At 47.1% G+C, this 19,609-nt stretch overlaps 6 protein-coding genes across 6 annotated transcripts; 2 read left to right on the top strand and 4 right to left on the bottom strand.

The window, feature by feature from the left end:
• Nucleotides 1-75: 75 nt before the first annotated feature.
• On the bottom strand, nt 76-3,063 carry RhiXN_05325 (Retrotransposable element Tf2 protein; the record flags this gene model as incomplete). The annotated part of the gene is made up of 6 exons (XM_043325141.1): nt 76-582; nt 632-858; nt 920-1,120; nt 1,177-2,287; nt 2,383-2,638; nt 2,666-3,063. 6 exons carry the CDS (start codon nt 3,061-3,063, stop codon nt 76-78), a joined length of 2,700 nt encoding a protein of 899 aa, XP_043177560.1.
• Nucleotides 3,064-3,467: 404 nt separating this feature from the next.
• Nucleotides 3,468-4,874, bottom strand: RhiXN_05324 (Retrotransposon gag protein; the record flags this gene model as incomplete). The annotated part of the gene is made up of 1 exon (XM_043325140.1): nt 3,468-4,874. One exon carries the CDS (start codon nt 4,872-4,874, stop codon nt 3,468-3,470), a length of 1,407 nt encoding a protein of 468 aa, XP_043177559.1.
• A 1,645-nt stretch (nt 4,875-6,519) lies between these two features.
• RhiXN_05323 (Retrotransposon-derived protein PEG10) lies at nt 6,520-7,125 on the bottom strand (the record flags this gene model as incomplete). Its single annotated transcript, XM_043325139.1, has 1 exon — nt 6,520-7,125. One exon carries the CDS (start codon nt 7,123-7,125, stop codon nt 6,520-6,522), a length of 606 nt encoding a protein of 201 aa, XP_043177558.1.
• A 2,225-nt stretch (nt 7,126-9,350) lies between these two features.
• On the top strand, nt 9,351-13,826 carry RhiXN_05322 (Retrotransposable element Tf2 protein; the record flags this gene model as incomplete). The annotated part of the gene is made up of 4 exons (XM_043325138.1): nt 9,351-9,945; nt 9,984-10,390; nt 10,441-10,696; nt 10,765-13,826. 4 exons carry the CDS (start codon nt 9,351-9,353, stop codon nt 13,824-13,826), a joined length of 4,320 nt encoding a protein of 1,439 aa, XP_043177557.1.
• Nucleotides 13,827-14,568: 742 nt separating this feature from the next.
• RhiXN_05321 (Retrotransposable element Tf2 protein) lies at nt 14,569-16,648 on the bottom strand (the record flags this gene model as incomplete). The annotated part of the gene is made up of 3 exons (XM_043325137.1): nt 14,569-14,897; nt 15,012-15,356; nt 15,622-16,648. The coding sequence occupies 3 exons, from the start codon at nt 16,646-16,648 to the stop codon at nt 14,569-14,571; spliced, it is 1,701 nt and encodes a 566-aa protein (XP_043177556.1).
• A 1,717-nt stretch (nt 16,649-18,365) lies between these two features.
• RhiXN_05320 (Retrotransposon-derived protein PEG10) lies at nt 18,366-19,556 on the top strand (the record flags this gene model as incomplete). The annotated part of the gene is made up of 1 exon (XM_043325136.1): nt 18,366-19,556. One exon carries the CDS (start codon nt 18,366-18,368, stop codon nt 19,554-19,556), a length of 1,191 nt encoding a protein of 396 aa, XP_043177555.1.
• Between the last annotated feature and the right edge of the window lie 53 nt (nt 19,557-19,609).

Here is a 19,609-nt window from a genome sequence, read left to right as displayed (position 1 = left end):
TCATGCCAATGAAGGTCATGACATTACCCCCTCTTCAAGCTCCAACTGCATCAGGGTGTTCCATGTGGAATTCTTTTATGGCTTCCTGAGCGTTACCCACATTATCCACTGGTTCCCACGAGTTGCTTCCTTGTCGTATCCCTTCCACTTGACTAAATACCAGAGTTTCTTTGATTTGCCACGCCCTTTCCATTTGCTGTCCACAATTCTTTCAACTTCATATTCTTCCTCACCTTCTTCTGTAATAATAGGTGCAGGTTGAGGAGGGTCGCGTCCATGAGGGTCAGGATGGAATTTTGTTAGAAGATTAATGTGAAAGACTGGATGTATGCGCATGGTATGGGGTAGTTGTAGTTTATATGCATGCAATCCAATTTTTTCCACTACCAAGTAAGGTCCTAGCTTTTTATGGCTAAGTTTGATGGATGGTCTATTGGTGGATATATTTTGGTGGCTCAACCAGACCTTGTCCCCTACTTGGATTCCTTCTTCTTTCCTATGCCTTTGATTGTAGAAGTATTTCATTCGTTCTTGTGCTAATGACAGTGCTGCCTTAACCTCATCATAGCCTTTTTCCAAAAACTCTGCATGTTGTCTGCATTTGGGGTAGATTGTCTGATTTCTGACCCACAGAGAATTGGGGGTTTAGTCCATAACATATCTGGAATGGAGATTTACCCGTGGAGGATTGTTTGAGATTGTTGAGCGCAAACTTGGCTAACGGCAGTAGGGATACCCAGTCTGATTGGCGGTGGTTTCCAAACATTTGGATGAAAATTTCGGCCTCCCGTTGTATTTGTTCTGTCTGTCCATCTGTTTGGATGGTAGGCTGTAGAATATGTGGGTTTAATGTCCAGCCTTTTATATAGGTGACAAATGAACTTGGCGTTGAACGTAGGGCCTCTGTCTGAAACCGTACTTCTGGGAAGACCGTGTAATTTCCATATATATGTGATAAAGAGATTGGCAATATCAATAGCTGATGCCGTGGACTGAGTGGGAATGAAGTGAACCATTTTTGAGAATTGGTCAATGACAGTGAGGATGGCATCAAACCCTTCTGAGATTGGTAGTCCTACAATCATGTGTAGGCAATATCTTCCCAAGGGCGTTTGGGAATCTGTAATGGCTTTAACAGTCCTACTGGTACCTGATTGGTTGGTTTTGATCGAATACAGGTTTCACAATGGCTGACATAGGAGTTGACAAACTTTTTCATGGATGGCCAATAGTAATTCCTTGAGACAAGTTCCAAAGTTCTGGCTTGTCCCGGATGTCCCGCAGCTAATGCGTCGTGCCTAGATTCCAAGATAAGGTTTCTAATAGTATTGTCCTTAGGTACAAAGATTTTCCCTTGATGCCATAGTAATCCTTCCTTTAGTTCCCAATCTGTGACCTTTTCCTTGCCCTGAAGTTTGTGTAGGATTTCTTTCAGACGGTTATCTTCATAAATGGCTTTGCCAATTAGATTGTTGATTTCCTGATCCGGAGTGATTGATGCAATGAAAAGTTCCGGTTTCAGGAGAACTTGGTTCTCTACCCCTCCTTCAAGGGGCACTAAATCGTAGCGTTGCGAGAGGATATCAGCTTTTTTATTCTGCGCTCCGGGCCTGTAAATGATCTGGAAATTGTAATCAACTAGGAAATTGGCCCATCTAATTTGCCGTTTATTTAAAGATTGAGATGTGGAAAAGTACTCCAAGTTCTTATGATCCGTCAGAACTTGGACCGGCAATTCAGATCCTTCTAACAAATGGCGCCATTCTTTAAATGCTCTAATGACCGCCAACAGTTCCTTGTCAAAGATATTGTAATTTTTTTCGGCAGGGGATAAGGATTTGGACAGATAGGCTACTGGAGCCAATTTCCCTTCAGAGTTGCGTTGGGATAGTATTGCTCCAGTGGCATAATCCAATGCGTTGCATTCCACATAAAATTGTCTTGTGGTGTCAGGTTGTAAAAGCAAGGGCGCTGAAGTAAGACATTTTTTAAGGCCGTCAAAAGATTGTTGTTCTGCTGATTCCCATCTCCAATTACTATCTTTCTTGAGCAAATTGTACAGTGGTTGTGCCATATTTCCAAAGTTAGGGATAAACCGTCTATAGAAGTTCACAAATCCTAAGAATTCTTGGATGTTTTTGACATTCTTAGGTGTTGACCAATTTAAGGCGTCTGTGACTTTTGATTGATCAACTTCTATACCGAATTCAGATATGATAAACCCTAGATAATCAATTTTCTTGACGTGGAAATGGCATTTCTCAATATTGCAAAAAAGGTCATTATCCTGCAGCCTTTTGAGTACCTCTTGCACATGGGCTTCATGATCTTTTTCATTCAGAGAGAAGACTAGAATATATCCAAGTAGATGATGACATAAACGTCCAAGAGATCTCTGAATATTTTGTTCATCATGTCCTGAAAGGCTGCTGGCGCATTTGTCAATCCAAAAGGCATAACCAAGTATTCAAATAATCCGTATTTAGTTTTGAAAGCGGTTTTCCATTCATCGCCTTCTTTAATTTGGACTAAGTTGTAGCCTGCCCTAAGATCAAATTTACTAAAGATCTTAGCACCTTGTAGTTTCTCAATAAGGTTTTGTGGCAAGGGTAGGGGGTAAGCGTTTTTCTTGGTCATGCTATTCAACCATCAATAGTCTACGCACATGCGTAATTTCCCGTTCTTCTTTTTGACAAATAATATTGGAGATGCCATGGGAGATTTGGATGGGCGGATCAGACCTGCTTTAAGCTGTTTTTCAATGGTTTCCCTTAGTTCGGCGTCTTCCTTTGGACCTAGGCTGTAAATGGGGCCGTGTCGGGGTTTTGCATCAGGGAGTAACTCAATAGCAATGTCATATGGGCGGTGAGGTGGCAGTTTTGAGGATTCTTCTTCTGAAAACACCCTAGAGAATTCCTGGTATGGAAGTGGTATTTCTTCTACTGCCTTGAGTTCTAAGACCGTAGGTACAGATAGACAATTATTGGAACAATAGGATGAGTTGAAGACAAGTGTGTGCTTTTCCCACGAGATTTGGGGATTGTGCTTTTTAAGCCATGACATTCCTAAAACTAATTGATGGTTGCCAATGTTGGAAATATGACACTCTAGTTCTTTGGTATGATTGCCAATAGTACAAATAAAGCGAGTGAAATGGGTAATTTGGCCAGAGTCAATTTCTTGGCCATCTATGACACGTAATTTTTTTGGGATTTGATGTTGATAAGTGGGAAGTTGGTAAGTTTCAACTAAAAGAGGGTGTATGAAGCAAGAAGTTGCTCCAGAATCAATCATGGCTTTTCCTTGAAAGGGTTTAGCCAAAAAACTGGATTTTTGGGTTTTAGGAGATTCACACGGATTTGCAGTAAACAACGCATATATTTGAGATGAGTTACATAAAGAGAGTATTTCGAAATCATTGTTTACATAATGCAAATCCGCGAGCATACAGCCAAGTGCCTTACTCCTTAGTCGGCCTTGGCTTTTCCTTTTCCCGACTCTTCCTCATCAGAGACAACTTCGATCCTATTTTCTTCTTTAGGCCTTTCCCAAGACCATTCGACATTAGCCACATGACCAGACATGGGCTTGGAAGGGCAGTTGCGCGCAAAATGTCCTTTTCCGCCGCATACATGGCATGTAAGATTTGCAAAGCCTCTTCCATCAAGATCCATGGGACCTGGACCCTTAGAATTTGAGGCTAAGACAGGGGTGGGAGCAATGATGGATTTGATGGGGGCGGCTGCAGCAGGGCGTTCGTCCTTTTTGAGAGATGGGAATGGAATCAATGTATCTTTTGTTTCCCCATTCCACCTAACATTGGGCATATTGCCGGAAGTTGTTTGTACAATTGAAGTAATAGCGCCTTTCTTGGCGCGACGAGTAGTGGGATCAATCATATATACATTATCTCCCACGTTTAGACATGTACAAGTGGGAGTGGGGTTGGAAGTGGAAGTGGGGACGGCAGTAGAAGTAGCACGAACAGTGGAGACAGAGGGGTTGGATAGGCGCGTAGATTCAATATGATTAGCAATTTCCTCTGCCTTGTCATAGACTTGTTGGGCTGTAGCACGACGCCATTGAAACATAGTTGACAGCATAATATCTTTGATTTTGTTTTTAAGGCCGTCATAGTACTTATTGCGCAGTGTTTTGTTGCTATAACCCAAGGACACAGAGTATTGTTGGAATTCCCGAGTGTATTCCTGGACCAAAGCCTTCTGCCGCAAGTTATTCCATTTTTGGCGATACTTCTCATCGCAATTAGTGTCCACATAATGCTTAGTGAATTCAGCCCAAAACGTATCAATGTCTTCTAATAAGGGGACCGCTTCTCCCCTGAACACCTTCCTTTCCTTGTATGGGCGTACCCAATCTTCTGCTGCTCCCTCAAAATACAATGTTACCCACAAAATTTTTTCTTCATGGGACCGGTTTGCACCCTTTGCCCTTATGTAAGCTTGGCAGGCAATGATAAAATTGAGGGCGTCTTCTTTCTTGCCACTAAACTTGTTTGGCTTGGCAAATTTCAAATCGGAATTAGAAGACGTAGATGGGGGATTGATAGTGGTGGCAGTGCCAGAAGGTGGGGGCGGTGGAGGTGGAGCTGTGGAGCGAGAGGAAGAATGATGAAGAAGCTGATCTTGCACAGCCTGAATGGATGCTGCCGCTCCTTGAATTTGGTTTGAATAAAAAATATGTTGATTACGTGATTGATTGCGGTGTTCCTCAAGTTCTGCCCTTAGTAGCGCTATTTGATCATGTTGCGCTTCATAAGCGCCTTGTAGTTGTGAGAACTCCTTTTTTAGAACAATCATATTTTGGGCAACCATGTTTAAAAGTTCACAATCAGACATATGGTCAAAAGACATGGGGGAATATACATGTGGCGGCACAGCCGCAGGAGCAGGAGTATGAGTTCGAGAAGATGGGGCAGACCACCCCAATTGGGAAGAAGACAAATTAGTCTCTCCCATCGCGCCCAAGCCAGGTATTGTCATATGAGACTGCAAAAAACTCATATTCCTTGTAATAGTGAATACGCCCTTTTCCGTCTTGGGTGATATCCTGAATGGAGCAATGGAAGTTGTCCAACTTGATTTCTTTTTCTACCAATAGCCTATCTTTTTCCTCTATAAGGCGTTCTTGCTCTTCAATGGTTAAAGCAAGATCGCAATTATGTGATTTGAGGTTTGCAATTAAATTCTTGTGCTCTTGTGCCTCTGTTTTGTATATGGTATTGAGGCGTTCAGCAAAGGATCGATGACTTTTTAAGATTGCGATATTTTGGACAAGGCCAGGTTCCTCGATTTGGGCTATATGTTCCTCAAGGTTTTCAATTCAACCTAATAGGATGTGATTGATGTTGAGGAGGGTTTTCTCAAGGTAAAGATATTGGGTGACAACGGAGTATGGCCAAAAAATGGCAAAAAGGACAAGATCTAGGAAGTCAAACACTAGGATGCGTTCCCAATATAAATTGGTACTGGTCAGATAGTCAATTAACGGGTTTATAGTTCTAATTACTAACTGTTTGCTTCACCACTAGCGTTAGACAATCCTTGTACTAAAATCAACAGCTGTGTGCAAGCGTGATATCAGTCAGGTTTTTTGTAAGCGGAGGTTTGGCTGACTAACAGCATATGACTAAAGGTGCGGACACCCTGGTATGCGGACGATTGCTAGCAAGGGGCTATCCCGCGGCTTTACTGCCACTCGTATTCCTGTCTTTGATTATTACACAGGGGCTACAATGTGATGGCTTTTCAAGCTTTGGTGCTTATCCAAGCGTAGGTCTTGTTTGTCGACAGGAATACAAGTAAAGACTTGACCTAGTGTCACGACTCAGCTCGGACCTATGGTTCAAGGGGGCTTAAAGTCCGTGGCACTATCACCAATGGACTATGAGAAGGGTAGAGGGGCGACGAGGGCCCAAGGGTTATGATATAGGGGTAGAGGGCAACAATGGCCTGGATAAGATGCTTAAGTAATGTGCACTATAGCCAACTAAGGGCTTGGGCAAAGGGATAGGTAAGAGTGAGGATGAATTGACAAAGAGGTCAAGTCTTGCTGTTTAGCGGTGACTTGACCTGGTTTAAATACATGAGAAGAGCCACATCAAAAACAACAATACAAAACAGTGAGTCATTTACAATTTCACATCATATATCAAATATGTCACGTGATCTTGATGAGTCATAAATATATACCAAAAAAGGAAACTATCTCGGAAAAAAGGTAGAAAGTAGTAAAAAATCATGTCATGCCAATGAAGGTCATGACACGCACTATCTACATGGTCTGTGCGCGTGAGAGAAAGAAGTACAGAGGACAAATGAGAAGCGTGCTGCGGGCTGCGCAGAAGCGTGGATTTCTCCTAAGCGCCCTTGGCACGGCATCTTGGCGCGGCATCTCGGCATACTAAGCGCCGAGATCACGTGATCAAAAAACATGAGATATTAAGTCCGTAAAAATACTAAAAATAATAGAAAATTCAGGCGATTCTAATGGTATATGTTAGGAGGTTATAACAGCCTCCAAGCCAATTTTGCCTTTGAAGGCATCTGGGTGGTCCACTTTTACAGTGGAGGGGGCTGGAGGCTGCGCTGGGGTGACAATAGGCGCTGGTGGAGGTCCTTGGGGGGCTGGAGCCGGTCCCAAAGGGAAGGAGGAGGAAGGGTATGGGTTGAAGAGTGAGAGGGGGTTGTGCCTGGGAGCCCCTGTGGAGATGATAGGGGCTGGGGCCCCAAGGAATGGTTGAGCCTTGCCAATAGGCTTGGCTTTGGGCGCGGCCCTGGGAGTTTCCTTGACCGCAGGGGGTTTTTGTTCTTCTGGGGTGTGGGGACCCTGGGGTTGCTGGAGTTGGGCAAGCCCATCCTTGACAGTATTGACGGCTTGCAAGATATTCTCGACGTTGGTTTGAACCTCTTGGCTAACTTCAGCTTGTTCCAAGAGGGTCCGCTTGATGCGGTCAACTTGGGATTGGAGCCCCCAAAGAAGGCGGATGACCCGCTCAAGTGATACTTTGCCGAGCTCAGGGGAGGCTGGCGGAAGGAAGGGTCCCAACTCCCCTTGATTGATAGGGGAGCGGGCTTGAGAGGGTGGCCGGGAGCGGGTTGCCATTGGATGTGTAGGGTATGACCGGCCAGCGTGGGTAGATGCCCGGGAAGAAGAACAAGGGGGAGTGCGGGAGGTAATGGTGGAAGGTGTGGGGGACTAGTGGGTGCCTATATCAGGACTTATGAGCGCTTTATCATATGTATACGCTAAACCCTTGCCTCAACCGGCCTAGTGTTGGACAGTTCTTACCCTGATCAACTGCCGTGGATGGGCGTGATGCGGGGCAGTGCTTCTGCAAGCGGGTGGATTGGCTGTCTAGGGTTGCTAACAAAAGGTGCGGCGACCGGTGGTATGCGGACAATTAGAACCCGTTAGCCTTATAGCAATTTGGTACTAGGTGGGGACAACGCTGGTTTGATTATTGACAGCAAAAGGCAATCCCAATCACCTGATTTCCCTTGTGCTAGTACTAGGGGCCTTCTTGTTGTTGAGCTAAGTGATGGGTGTGCTAGTGGCACGGTTTGCAACCAACTTAAGGTCAATTACCTAGTGTCCTAGACGTCCTTAAGGGGCGTCAAGGCAGCGGCGCTTGTGGCCGTATAGAACTAAGTATAACCGCGTAAGGCGGTGAGGGGGCTACCTACAACAACAAGCTAACTAACTACAGCAACCAGACGCTATAAGGCGTTGACAAGCTACCTAAGTACAGTGAGGGCAACGCTTAAGGCGTGTGACTAAGTGATTACTGGCTGTAAGGCCTTGTACAGTGTGTGGAGTGCAACAAGAGGTAATTGACCTGGGTGTTACCATGGTCGGTTGGCCTCCTTATATATTCTATAGAAGTGCTAATTACAAATACATTATATCCAATACCATAACAAATAAGAACCCTGCTCCGCAGTTGGTCTTACTCATGCATACGTGTCACTGACGTGTCATAGTGATGTCATCAGGTGGAGGTGGCTACGTATGCTGATTAAGCGCGGAAGGGGATGTGGCTTGGCGCTTAGCGTATGATATGAGCGCCAAGGTCACGTGATCAAAAATGTTGTCCGTTTGTCTTTGTTCAAAATCGAGAAAATGGGAATAAATTCCCTGGTGTTACAATCCCCTAACATATACCATTGAACTCGCACGATTTTTCTCATATTTCCAGTATTTTTTACGGACTCATTATCTTTTGTTTTTTGATCACGTGATCTCGGCGCTTATTATGCCAAGATGCCGCGCCAAGATGCCGTGCCAAGGGCGCTTGGGAAAAATCCACGCTTCTGCGCAGTCCGCAGCACACTTCTCTTTTCACATGTAGGCTTCTATTCACACACACGCACAGACCACATTGTCTATATATACAGCAGAAAATTGCTTGGACACCCCAAGTCGATTTTACCTTGTCTCTTACTCATTAGAGAAGGTCGTCAGCCAGCTAAGTAGCCGGCCCCTAGTAGTTCTCAGACGCTCACCACCCCTTTAACCTAACACACCTCCCAGGCCTCAGGCCCCTTCGCCGACAGTAGTTAGAAGTAGAGCGCCTTAAGCGCTGATAGTATAGCCTTAGATAGTTACCTTACATAAGCTAGTGTAGTAGTACGGCCTCAAGCGCCCGTCCCCATTAGCGTGTACCCACATTACAGTGGTGTACAACATTGTAAAATGACTTCTTGTAGGCTTGATCAACAAACAAGAAGACTCCTAGTACTAGCACAAGGGAAAAAACCGTGATCGGGGCTACCTTGTGGGACATAATAATCAAAAGTCCCCCACCCCCATGTAGTACCAAATTGCTATAAGGCTAACGAGTCCTATCGTCCGCATACCACAAGTTTCGCTGGAACTCTGCAGTTAGCGACCCTAGTCAGCTGAAGTACCCGCTTGCAAAAAACCCGCTCATATCACAATCGCCAGATCTGTTGATTTACTGTAGGGATTGTCCAACGCTAGGTATTTGACGCAAGGGTTTAGCATATACACACTGCGTAAAAACCGCTCATAAGTCCTGTATCAGGCACCTACCTTCCCCACGCCGTATCCATTATTCCATCCACACGCTCTGGCGTCCCTCACCCCTACTCCCGCCCTACCAGCCGTTCCAGCCAACGTTCCGTGGCAGCCTGTTCCCAACCACCCTCTTGCGGCCCATCACCCCCTCCGCAACACCTGCCCGGAATGGAACCGGAGCCAACCCTTGCCTCTCTCCTTGAGGCTATCCAAACCCTCACCAGCCAAGTTGGGTCCTTGCAGGCCCAAATCCACACTCAAGGCCAACAGCTCTCTGAGCTCAAAGCCATATGCAAGAAGACCAACGACCTGTTGGAGACAAGGATCAGGGCGGAGCCCAAACTAAGCCTGGCCCATTGACTGGGCCTGTCACCCCTCCTACCCACTCAGGAGGGGAAGCCCACACTCCAGGAACGGTTAGGCCTGGACTCAAGGCCCCTTTCCGCCCATCAAGAGGAACGGGCTTTGACTCAGAAGAAGAGGAAGAACCCAGGCGAGCCCCTAAAAGGGAGCCTTGCGACACGCCTAAACGGAGCCTCAGCTCCCTCACCCCATTCGACTCAGGGTCCAGCGTAAAGCAACCCAAAATGGAGCTCCCAGATCCATACAAGGGAGACTCCAGGGGACGGAAGGCAACCCAGTGGCTAGACCGTATGCTGCTGTGGGTTGCGCTTCATCGAGATCAATTCAATGAAGAGGAACAAATGGTTGTGTGGATTCTATACCACATGACAGATAAAGCTGCCGACTGGGCTCTCCCCATTATTGGGACTATTATCAAGGGCAAGGGAAATCCCCCCACTACCATCCCGGCCTTAATGGCCAAATTTAAAGAAGCCTTTGCCAACCCAGATGCAAGAGGGCGGCCGCCAGGAAGATTGCCGCGTTGACTCAGACCACCACCACGTCTGAGTACGTCACAGAATTCCGCAATCTCATGGCGGAACTTGACTGGAACACTGAGGCGTACATTGCCCAGTTTACGTGCGGTCTTCACTGGAAGGTGAAAGAACTCCTGTCCACCAAGGACAACATTCCCGACAATGACCTGGAGGCCATATTTGCCGCCTTGGTCAAGATTGACAACACTCGTCGGGAGAACAAGGAAAACCGCCCCAAGAAGGCTTCCACCAAGGCTCCGGTTGCCACAACCACCTCTACCTCCACCACTACCACCAGGGTCCGTTTATCCAAGGACCCCAACTATGTCACCCCGGAGGAAAGGGATTGTTGCCGCGCATCAGGGCTATGCGTCAAATGCGGTCAGAAGGGCCACGGAATCAAGCAGTGCCCAAATGGCTGGAAAGCCACAGTTAAAGAAGTAGCCAAGGTGGCTGAGGACGAATCGGGAAAAGAATGAGGTCAAGGACTGCTGCCAAGCCCCCAACTCCCAAATTGGACAATCTAGATAGTTTTGAATTTGTATCTCTTGCTCTAGACTCAAATAAAAAACCCCTCTTATTTATTGATCTATATGTCCAAAATTCCCCGGCAGAACCCCTCAAAACACTCATAGATTCCGGAGCCACATCAAATTTTATTTCCCCATCGATTGTGGAAAAATTAAAAATCCCAAAAACCCAACTCGAAAACCCACAAGTTGTGAGAATGCTAGATGGTACAATCTCTCAGACTGGTCGCATTTGGCACCAAGTTCATCTCACGGTTTGGCCAATGGCCATACACACTCCATCCCCTTCTTAGTCTGCCCCATTGGGAACACACCCGCCATACTTGGCATGACATGGCTCACTCAGGAGTCACCCCTCATAGACTGGAATCTAGGCACCGTCACCTTCCCAGACCAAGTCCAGATAGCCTCGGAAGAAGAAGCAGACTCTAACCCCTTGTCAGACCTCCCAAAGCAATACCATGAATTTGCTAAAGTCTTTGGCGAAGAAGAATTCAAGGTGCTTCCCCCACATCAGGAATATGATATAGCCATCAATCTCCTGCCCGATGCCAAGCTTTCTCCCGGACCCATTTACGGCATGACCAATGCAGAATCCAAAGCGCTAAAGCAACACATCGACAAGGAACTGGCAACAGGCAAGATCCGCCCTAGTACCTCCTTGGCAGGCGCCCCGGTCATGTTTGTGAAAAAGGCAGATGGATCTCTCAGGCTAGTTGTGGATTACCAAAAGCTCAATGACGTAACCCATAAAAATGTTTACCCTCTACCAAGGCAGGATGACCTCATGGCCAAACTCAGGAACGCCAAACTATTCACCAAGCTAGACCTGCATTGGGGTTATAATAACGTCCGGATCAAGGAAGGTGATGAATGGAAGACAGCCTTCCGCACCAAATATGGGTTATTTGAGTACTTGGTCATGCCCTTTGGTCTTACAAACGCCCTGGCAGCATTTCAGCACTTCATGAATGACTTGTTCAGGGACCTCATTGACGTCACAGTGATAATTTACTTGGATGACATCCTCATTTTCTCAGAAGACCCCAAAAAGCACCCTGAACACGTTAGGGAAGTCCTATCAAGACTAATGAGAAACCAGTTGTTTTGTAAACTCTCCAAGTGCCACTTCCACGTCACTACCGTTGATTACCTTGGCATTGTCATATCCCCGGCGGGCTTCTCCATGGATCAGAAGAAGATTGAGGCGGTCACGTCATGGCCCCAACCTAAAACAGTTAAGCAGGTCCAAGCATTTTTAGGTTTTGTCAACTACCTCCGTCGTTTCATCCCCAACTTCAGCTTGGTGGCACGCCCCCTCCATAATCTCACAAAGAAGGAAACCCCCTGGTCATGGGACAATCCAGAGGAAGCTGCATTCCAGGAATTAAAAACCCTTGTCACCAGATCCCCGGTTCTTATTCACTCCAACCCAAAACTGCCCTATTACCTAGAGACGGACGCATCAGGGGTAGCCATGGGAGCCATACTGAGTCAACAAGGAGAGGATAACCAACTCCATCCAATTGCATACATGTCTAAGTCCTTCTCAGGCGCCGAGGCTAACTATGATACGCACGACAAAGAATTATTAGCTATCATTAAAGCACTAGAGGAATGGCGAATCTTCCTGGAGGCTACGGAAAAATCAATTCAGGTTTTCACAGATCATAGAAACCTGGAATACTGGATGCAGGCACAAACCTTTAATCAAAGACACGCAAGATGGCGCATTTTCCTTAGTGACTTCAATTTTGAGATTCACTACCGCCCTGGAAAGCAGTCAGGGAAACCAGACGCCCTATCCAGACGATTGGATTACCTGGATGTACCACCGGAACCAGAAGTCATGCTTCCAACAGAGGTCTTTGCAAACACGTCAGAAGAAGAGCTGGAGATTGTCACCAAAGTACGCTCCAGGTTGAAAGAAGACCCTTCCCTAGAACAAATTATCCAGTTTCTAACAGAAGACGCTGATAACGCCCTGCCATCCATACAAAAGGCATACCAAGAATATGACTGGGAGGAAGACCTACTCTGGTATCGTGGGAGACTAGTGGTACCCAACCACAAGCCCCTAAAAGAAAGACTACTGAAGGAATTTCACGACTCTCCCCTGGCAGGACACCCAGGTCAGCAAAGAACCCTAGAGCTCCTAAGTCAAAACTACTGGTGGCCAGGCATGAAATCCTCAGCCAAGGAATGGGTGGAACATTGCCCAACTTGCCAAGCAAATCAACGAGCCCGCGCACCGGTAATAGCTCTGAAACCCCTGGAAGTCCCACCGTATCCTTTTCACACTATATTGTACGACTTCATCACCGGGTTCCCCAAGTCCCAAGGCCATGATGCTATCCTTGTGGTTATTGATTCATTTTCAAAGTTTGGGCACTTCATCCCTACATCCAAGAAGGTCACATCCAAAGGGTTGGCGGACTTATTCATAACGCATATCTGGAAACTCCACGGCTTACCAATCAAAACCGTCTCAGACCGCGGAACCACATTCACTGGAAAGTTTCTCCAAGCACTCTACCAAAGGTTGGGGATCAAACCCTCCTTCTCCTCTGCTTACCACCCAGAATCCGACGGACAGACAGAAAGGGTTAATCAATTTATCGAATTCTACCTAAGGTCATATGTAGCAGCCAATCACTCAGACTGGGCCACTTGGCTTCCCTTGGCAGAATATGCGTATAATAACGCCAAACACGCGTCCACAGGAAAAACCCCCTTCGAACTGGTTTACGGAAGGAATCCAGTGATGAACCCCTCCAATGTCCCAGCCAACGTACCAGAGGCAGATAAGGTAGCAGATACTCTAGCTCAGGAATGGAAAGAAGCCAAGTCAGCCCTCAGACTAAGCAAGGAACGGATGGCCGAGAACCAAGGAACAATACCAGAGTATTCAGTAGGAGAAAAGGTTTGGCTGGACGGAAAGAACGTAGAATTAAGGACCAATTCAAATAAGCTGGACCCCAGACGACTTGGCCCCTTCAAAATCATTGAAAAGGTCTCCAGTCATGCCTACCGCCTAGAATTACTGGAAACCTTGAAAATCCACAATGTCTTCTACGTTGGGTTATTGTCCAAAAGTCACGAAGCCCCGAGCCAGCCATTTCCAGAACAACCTCCCCCTGAAACAATAGAGGGAGAAGAAGAATACGAGGTAGAGCAGATCATTGATTCCAAGAGACAACGGGGAAAATGGTTTTACCTAATAAAATGGAAAGGTTACGGTCCAGAGGACAACTCCTGGGAGCCCGAGGAGCTATTAAAACACAGCCAGGAAGAGATCAAGCGCTTCAACCAGGCCAGACTCAGAAAGGCTCGTGACGCCGCCAAGAGCCTTTAAGGGGGGGGCAATGTTACAATCCCCTAACATATACCATTGAACTCGCACGATTTTTCTCATATTTCCAGTATTTTTTACGGACTCATTATCTTTTGTTTTTTGATCACGTGATCTCGGCGCTTATTATGCCGAGATGCCGTGCCAAGGGCGCTTGGGAAAAATCCACGCTTCTGCGCAGTCCGCAGCACACTTCTCTTTTCACATGTAGGCTTCTATTCACACACGCACAGACCACATGTAGTTAGCAGTATTGTCTATATATACAGCAGGAAAATTGCTTGGACACCCCAAGTCGATTTTACCTTGTCTCTTACTCATTAGAGAAGGTCGTCAGCCAGCTAAGTAGCCGGCCCCTAGTAGTTCTCAGACGCTCACCACCCCTTTAACCTAACACACCTCCCAGGCCTCAGGCCCCTTTGCCGACAGTAGTTAGAAGTAGAGCGCCTTAAGCGCTGATAGTATAGCCTTAGATAGTTACCTTACATAAGCTAGTGTAGTAGTACGGCCTCAAGCGCCCGTCCCCATTAGCGTGTACCCACATTACAGTGGTGTACGACACCTGGTATTGACTGTGTCTACAACAGGTGGAGGTGGCTACGTGTGATGAGTAAGCGTGGATGGGGACGTGGCTTGGCGCTTAGCGTATGATATAAGCGCCGAAGTCACGTGATTGAAAATGTCGTCCGTTTAACTTTGTTTAAATCCGAGAAAATGGGAATAAATTCCCTGGTATTAAGTGTGTCTACAACATTTGCTGTCTACCAGGGTGACCTGCCAGGGGACTGTTGTGGAATATCTGTAATAGGTCCATCCTCAGGGTTCCTACATTGGGGACTACAATGCGCCCTTGGTAAAACAACAACCCTGCTTCCATCTTGTAATCCTTGAATGCACATTTGATGGAAGGGGGGGCCTTGGATTTGTTTTGTAGGAACTGTAAGATTTCTTCCAAGGACTCATCCTGATCAAGGGATGATTCTATTTGGCGCTGTAGTTCCTTTTCTGGTATAACAAGAGCAGTATTGGCAAAGACAGGTTCCGGCAACATGGTTTGGTTGGTGGGTGGAACATCTGCATGGTTGGATCAGCAGGATAAGGTGTCTGGTTTGCCAGACTGTTTCCCTGGTTGGTAGACAATTTGGAAGTTATAGCCTGCTAGTAATAGATGTCATCTAGCATGGTGACGGTTGAAAGTCTGGGATTCTTTCCAATATTCAAGGTTCCTATGATCTGTGAACACGGTGATTGGATGTTCTGTTCCCTCCAAGAATATGCACCAGTACTCAAAGGACCTGATGATTGCCAGGAGCTCCTTGTTGTGGGTATTGTAATTTTGCTTGGCACCCTTGAATGATTCTGACAGGAACCCTAGAGGATGTAAGCGCCCATCTTCTTGTTGTTGGCTCAGTATAGAGCCCAAGGCTGCTCTGGAGGCATCCGTTTCTAGGAAGTAGGGTTTGGCTGGGTTGGCGTGACAGAGTACTGGCGCACTGGTGATGGCCTCTTTGAGTCCTTGGAAGGCTTTGTGTCCTGGACACGGTCACATGACCAGTACAAGTGGTTGCATGCTGGCCCAAGCCCAAATTTGGGGGGTAGCAGGTGTAATCATGGGTTGTCAGCAGAGGAATAATAGGGCTCTATGGCTTAGTGGTCAAGCTGGTTCAATTCCGGCTAGTTCTATTTTCCTCTGTTTATGACACTTTGTCTTCCTTAGTTTCCCATTTCCAGGGGGTGTCCTTCTTTACTAAGTTGTGTAACAGCCTGGCTATGTGACTGAAATTGGCAACAAATCTACGCAGGAAGTTGGCAAACCCTAGGAACAATTGGACTTCCTTGACTTTGGTGGGGACTGGCCACTCCTGTACTGCCTGGATTTTGAGTTTATCCAGACTAAAACCCTTATCCAAGACAATGATCCCTAGGTATTCCACTGAGGTGACATGGAAGGTACACTTGGAGGCCTTGCAAAACAGTTGGTTTTCCATTAACCATTGTAGAACTTCATGGATGTGCTGGGCGTGGGTTGCGTCATCCTTTGAGTAGATCAGGATGTCATTGAGGTGAATGATGATGCACACATCCAGTAAATCTTTGAACAGCTTGTTCATGAAGTGCTGAAAGGCAGCGGGGGCATTTGTTAAGCCAAAAGTCATAACCAGGGATTTGTACAGGCTGTACTTAGTGCGGAAAGCAGTCTTCCATTCATTGCCCTCCTTGACCCAGACGTTGTTGTAACCCCATTGTAGGTCTAGCTTAGTAAAGACCTTGGCACCATGGAGCTGGGCCATGAGGTCATCAGGACGGGGTAACGGGTACACATTTTTCTTGGTCCAGTTATTCAGACGTTGGTAGTCAACAACCAAGCAGCGGGAACCATCCATCTTGGGGACAAACATCACAGGGGAACTGATGGAAGATTTGCTAGGACGGATCTTCCCTGCTTTGAGCTTGTCCCTGAGCCAGTCCTTAAGTGTTAGGGATTTGGCATTGGTCATGCTATATAGGGGCAAGTTGAGTGGTCCTTCTTCCGTGAGTTCTATTCCAATGTTGTAATGCCAATGGGGAGGAAGCTTGTTGAATTCTTCTTCTCTGAATACTTTGGCATATTGGTGGTATTTGGAGGGTACTCCTTCTAAGGGGTTTTTGTCAGCTTCCTCTTCTTCAGCAATGGCCACATGATCTGGTGGCGTGTGGGGGAAAGCAAGGGTGCAATTACTCCAGTCAATTTCAGGATTGTGTGCACCTAACCATTTTAGTCCTAAGATGGCCAAGTGTGAGCTGGTATTACAGATGAGGAAGGTCTCCGTCATCTTTTTTGCCATTGAGGTTAAAGGTTAAGTGTTACAACCTCCTGAATTATACCATTAGATTTGCCTGAATTTTCTGATATTTCTACTATTTTTTACGGACTCTTTGTCTTTACTTTTTTAATCACATGATCTCAGCGCTTATTATGCCAAGATGCCGTGCCAAGGGCGCTTAGGAGAAATCCATGCTTCTGCGCAGCCTGCAGCACGCTTCTTATTTTCATCATGTACTTCTTTTCCCACGCGCACAGACCATGTAAATAGCGCACCTATGTCTATATATACAGCAGGGAAATTGCTTGGAATCACCAAGTTGATTTTACCTTGTCTCTACTCATTGAGGAGGATCATCCAGCCAGCTAAGTAGCCAGCCCCTAGCAGTTCTCAGACGTTGCCCCCTTAACTCACTTATCACACCTCCCAGGCCTCCGGCCCCCTTGTATTAGATAATAGTAGAATACCACCTTAAGCGGTAAGTAGTATAGCCTTAGTAGTTAGTTAGATTAGCTCTGTTAGCAGTAGTATGGCCGTAAGCGCCTGCATTCACTAGTGTGTACCCACCTGATAGTGGCGTACAACATTAAGTTAGCCTTTTTCCAAATCTTGCCAGCCTGGGGGCTCAACCCATCAAGCATGGTAATGGTATGGGGTTGTGTTACAATCCCCTAACCTATACCATTGAACTCGCACGATTTTTCTCATATTTCTAGTATTTTTTACGGACTCAATATCTTTTGTTTTTCGATCACGTGATCTCGGCGCTTATTATGCCAAGATGCCGCGCCGAGATGCCGTGCCAAGGGCGCTTAGGAGAAATCCACGCTTCTGCGCAGTCCGCAGCACACTTCTCTTTTCACATGTAGGCTTCTATTCACACACGCACAGACCACATGTAGTTAGCAGTATTGTCTATATATACAGCAGGAAAATTGCTTGGACACCCCAAGTCAATTTTACCTTGTCTCTTACTCATTAGAGAAGGTAGCCAGCCAGCTAAGTAGCCGGCCCCTAGTAGTATCAGTCGCTTACCCTTTATATACACCTACCACACCTCCCAGGCCTAAGGCCCCCACGCAGTAGTATAGAAGTAGCAGACCGTCTTAAACGGCATTAGGATAGCCTTAGTTAGTTAGTTAGTTTACATAAGCTTGTAGTAGTACGGCCTCAAGTGCCCGCCTCCACTAGCGTGTACCCACATTACAGTGGTGTACGACATTGTAAAATCAACTTTTGTAGGCTTGATCAACAACGAGAAGCGCCCCTGTACTAGCACAAGGGAAAATATCTGATCGGACTCCCCTTTTGACTAGAATAATCAAAAAGTCGTTGGTCCCAGATAGTACCAAATTGCTATAAGGCAGAAGGTGTCTAATCGCCCGCATACCACGTGTTTCGCCGGAACACAGCAGATAGCAACCCTAGACAGCTGACTCACCCGCTTGCTAAAAACCCGCTCATATCACAATTGCCAGATCTGTTGATTTGTTGTAGGGATAGTCCAACGCTAGGTGTCTGACGCAAGGGTTTAGCGCACACACTCTGCACAAAAACCGCCCATAAGTCCTGATATAGGCACCTTTCCCCCACGCCGTCTACCACAATTCCATCCACACGCTCTGGCGTCCCCCACCCATACTCCCGTCCTACCAGCCGCTCCAGTCGCCATTCTGTGGCAGCCAACTCCCAACCACCCACTCGCAAACCATCTCCCACTCCGCGAAACTTGCCCGGAATGGAACCAGAGCCGTCCCTTGGCGCTCTCCTCAAGGCTATCCAAGCCCTCTCCACACAAGTCAGGTCCCTCCAGGACCAAATCAAATCCCAGGGCAAGCAAATCACCCAGCTTGCTGCCCTATGTAAGGAAACCAACAACATTGTTGGAGACTCGGCTCAGGGCGGAACCCAAGCCAAGCCTGGCCCAGCGACTGGGCCTACCACTCCTCCTACCCACACAGGGGGAGAAGCCAACACTCCAGGCACGGTTAGGCCTGGACTCAAAGCCCCTTTCAGGCCATCCAGGGGAACAGGATTCGATTTGGAGGAAGAGGAAGAGCCAAGACGCCCCAAAAGGGAGCCTCAGGGAACGCCTGCTAGACATTTAGGGTCCCTCACCCCTTTTGACGCAGGGTCTAGCGTGAAGCGGCCCAAGATGGACCTCCCCGACCCCTACAAGGGAGACACTAGGGGGCGTAAAGCCACTCAGTGGCTGGATAGGATGATGCTCTGGGTTGCCCTACATAGGGACCAATTTGATGAAGAGGAGCAGATGGTCGTGTGGATTCTTTACCACATGACAGACAAGGCCGCAGATTGGGCCCTCCCTATCATCGGCACAATCATCAAGGGCGAGGGAAATCCCCCCACCACCATCCAAGCCTTGACGGCTAAGTTCAAAGAAGCCTTTGCCAATCCAGACGCAAAGAGGGCAGCCGCCAGGAAGATTGCCGCGCTTACTCAGACAACCACTACGTCTGAGTATGTCACTGAATTCCGCAACCTCATGGCGGAACTTGACTGGAATACAGAGGCATACATTGCCCAATTCACGCGCGGCCTTCATTGGAAGGTCAAAGAGCTCCTGTCCACCAAGGACAATATCCCCGACAACAACCTTGAGGCCATATTTGCCGCCTCAGTCAAAATAGACAACATTTGTTGGGAAAACAAGGAGAACCGCCCCAAAAAGGTTCCCACCAAGGCCCCGGTCACCGCGACCACCTCTACCTCCACCACTACCACCAGGGTCTGCCTATCCGAGGACCCCAATTATGTAACACCGGAAGAAAGGGATTGCCGCCGCGCGTCTGGCCTCTGCGTCAAGTGCGGTCAAAAAGGGCACGGGATTAAACAGTGTCCCAACGGCTGGAAGGCATCCATCAAAGAGGTGGCCAAGGTTGCGGAGGACAAGTTGGGAAAAGAGTAGGGCCAAGGAAAGCTGCCAAAACCTTGAGCCCAAAAATAAACGTATCTGATGTA

This window comes from Rhizoctonia solani, chromosome 2 (genome assembly GCF_016906535.1).
Source record: "Rhizoctonia solani chromosome 2, complete sequence".
NCBI lineage: Eukaryota > Fungi > Basidiomycota > Agaricomycetes > Cantharellales > Ceratobasidiaceae > Rhizoctonia > Rhizoctonia solani.
Note: the sequence above shows the minus strand (reverse complement) of the source record. Positions and strands in the feature narration are given on the sequence as shown.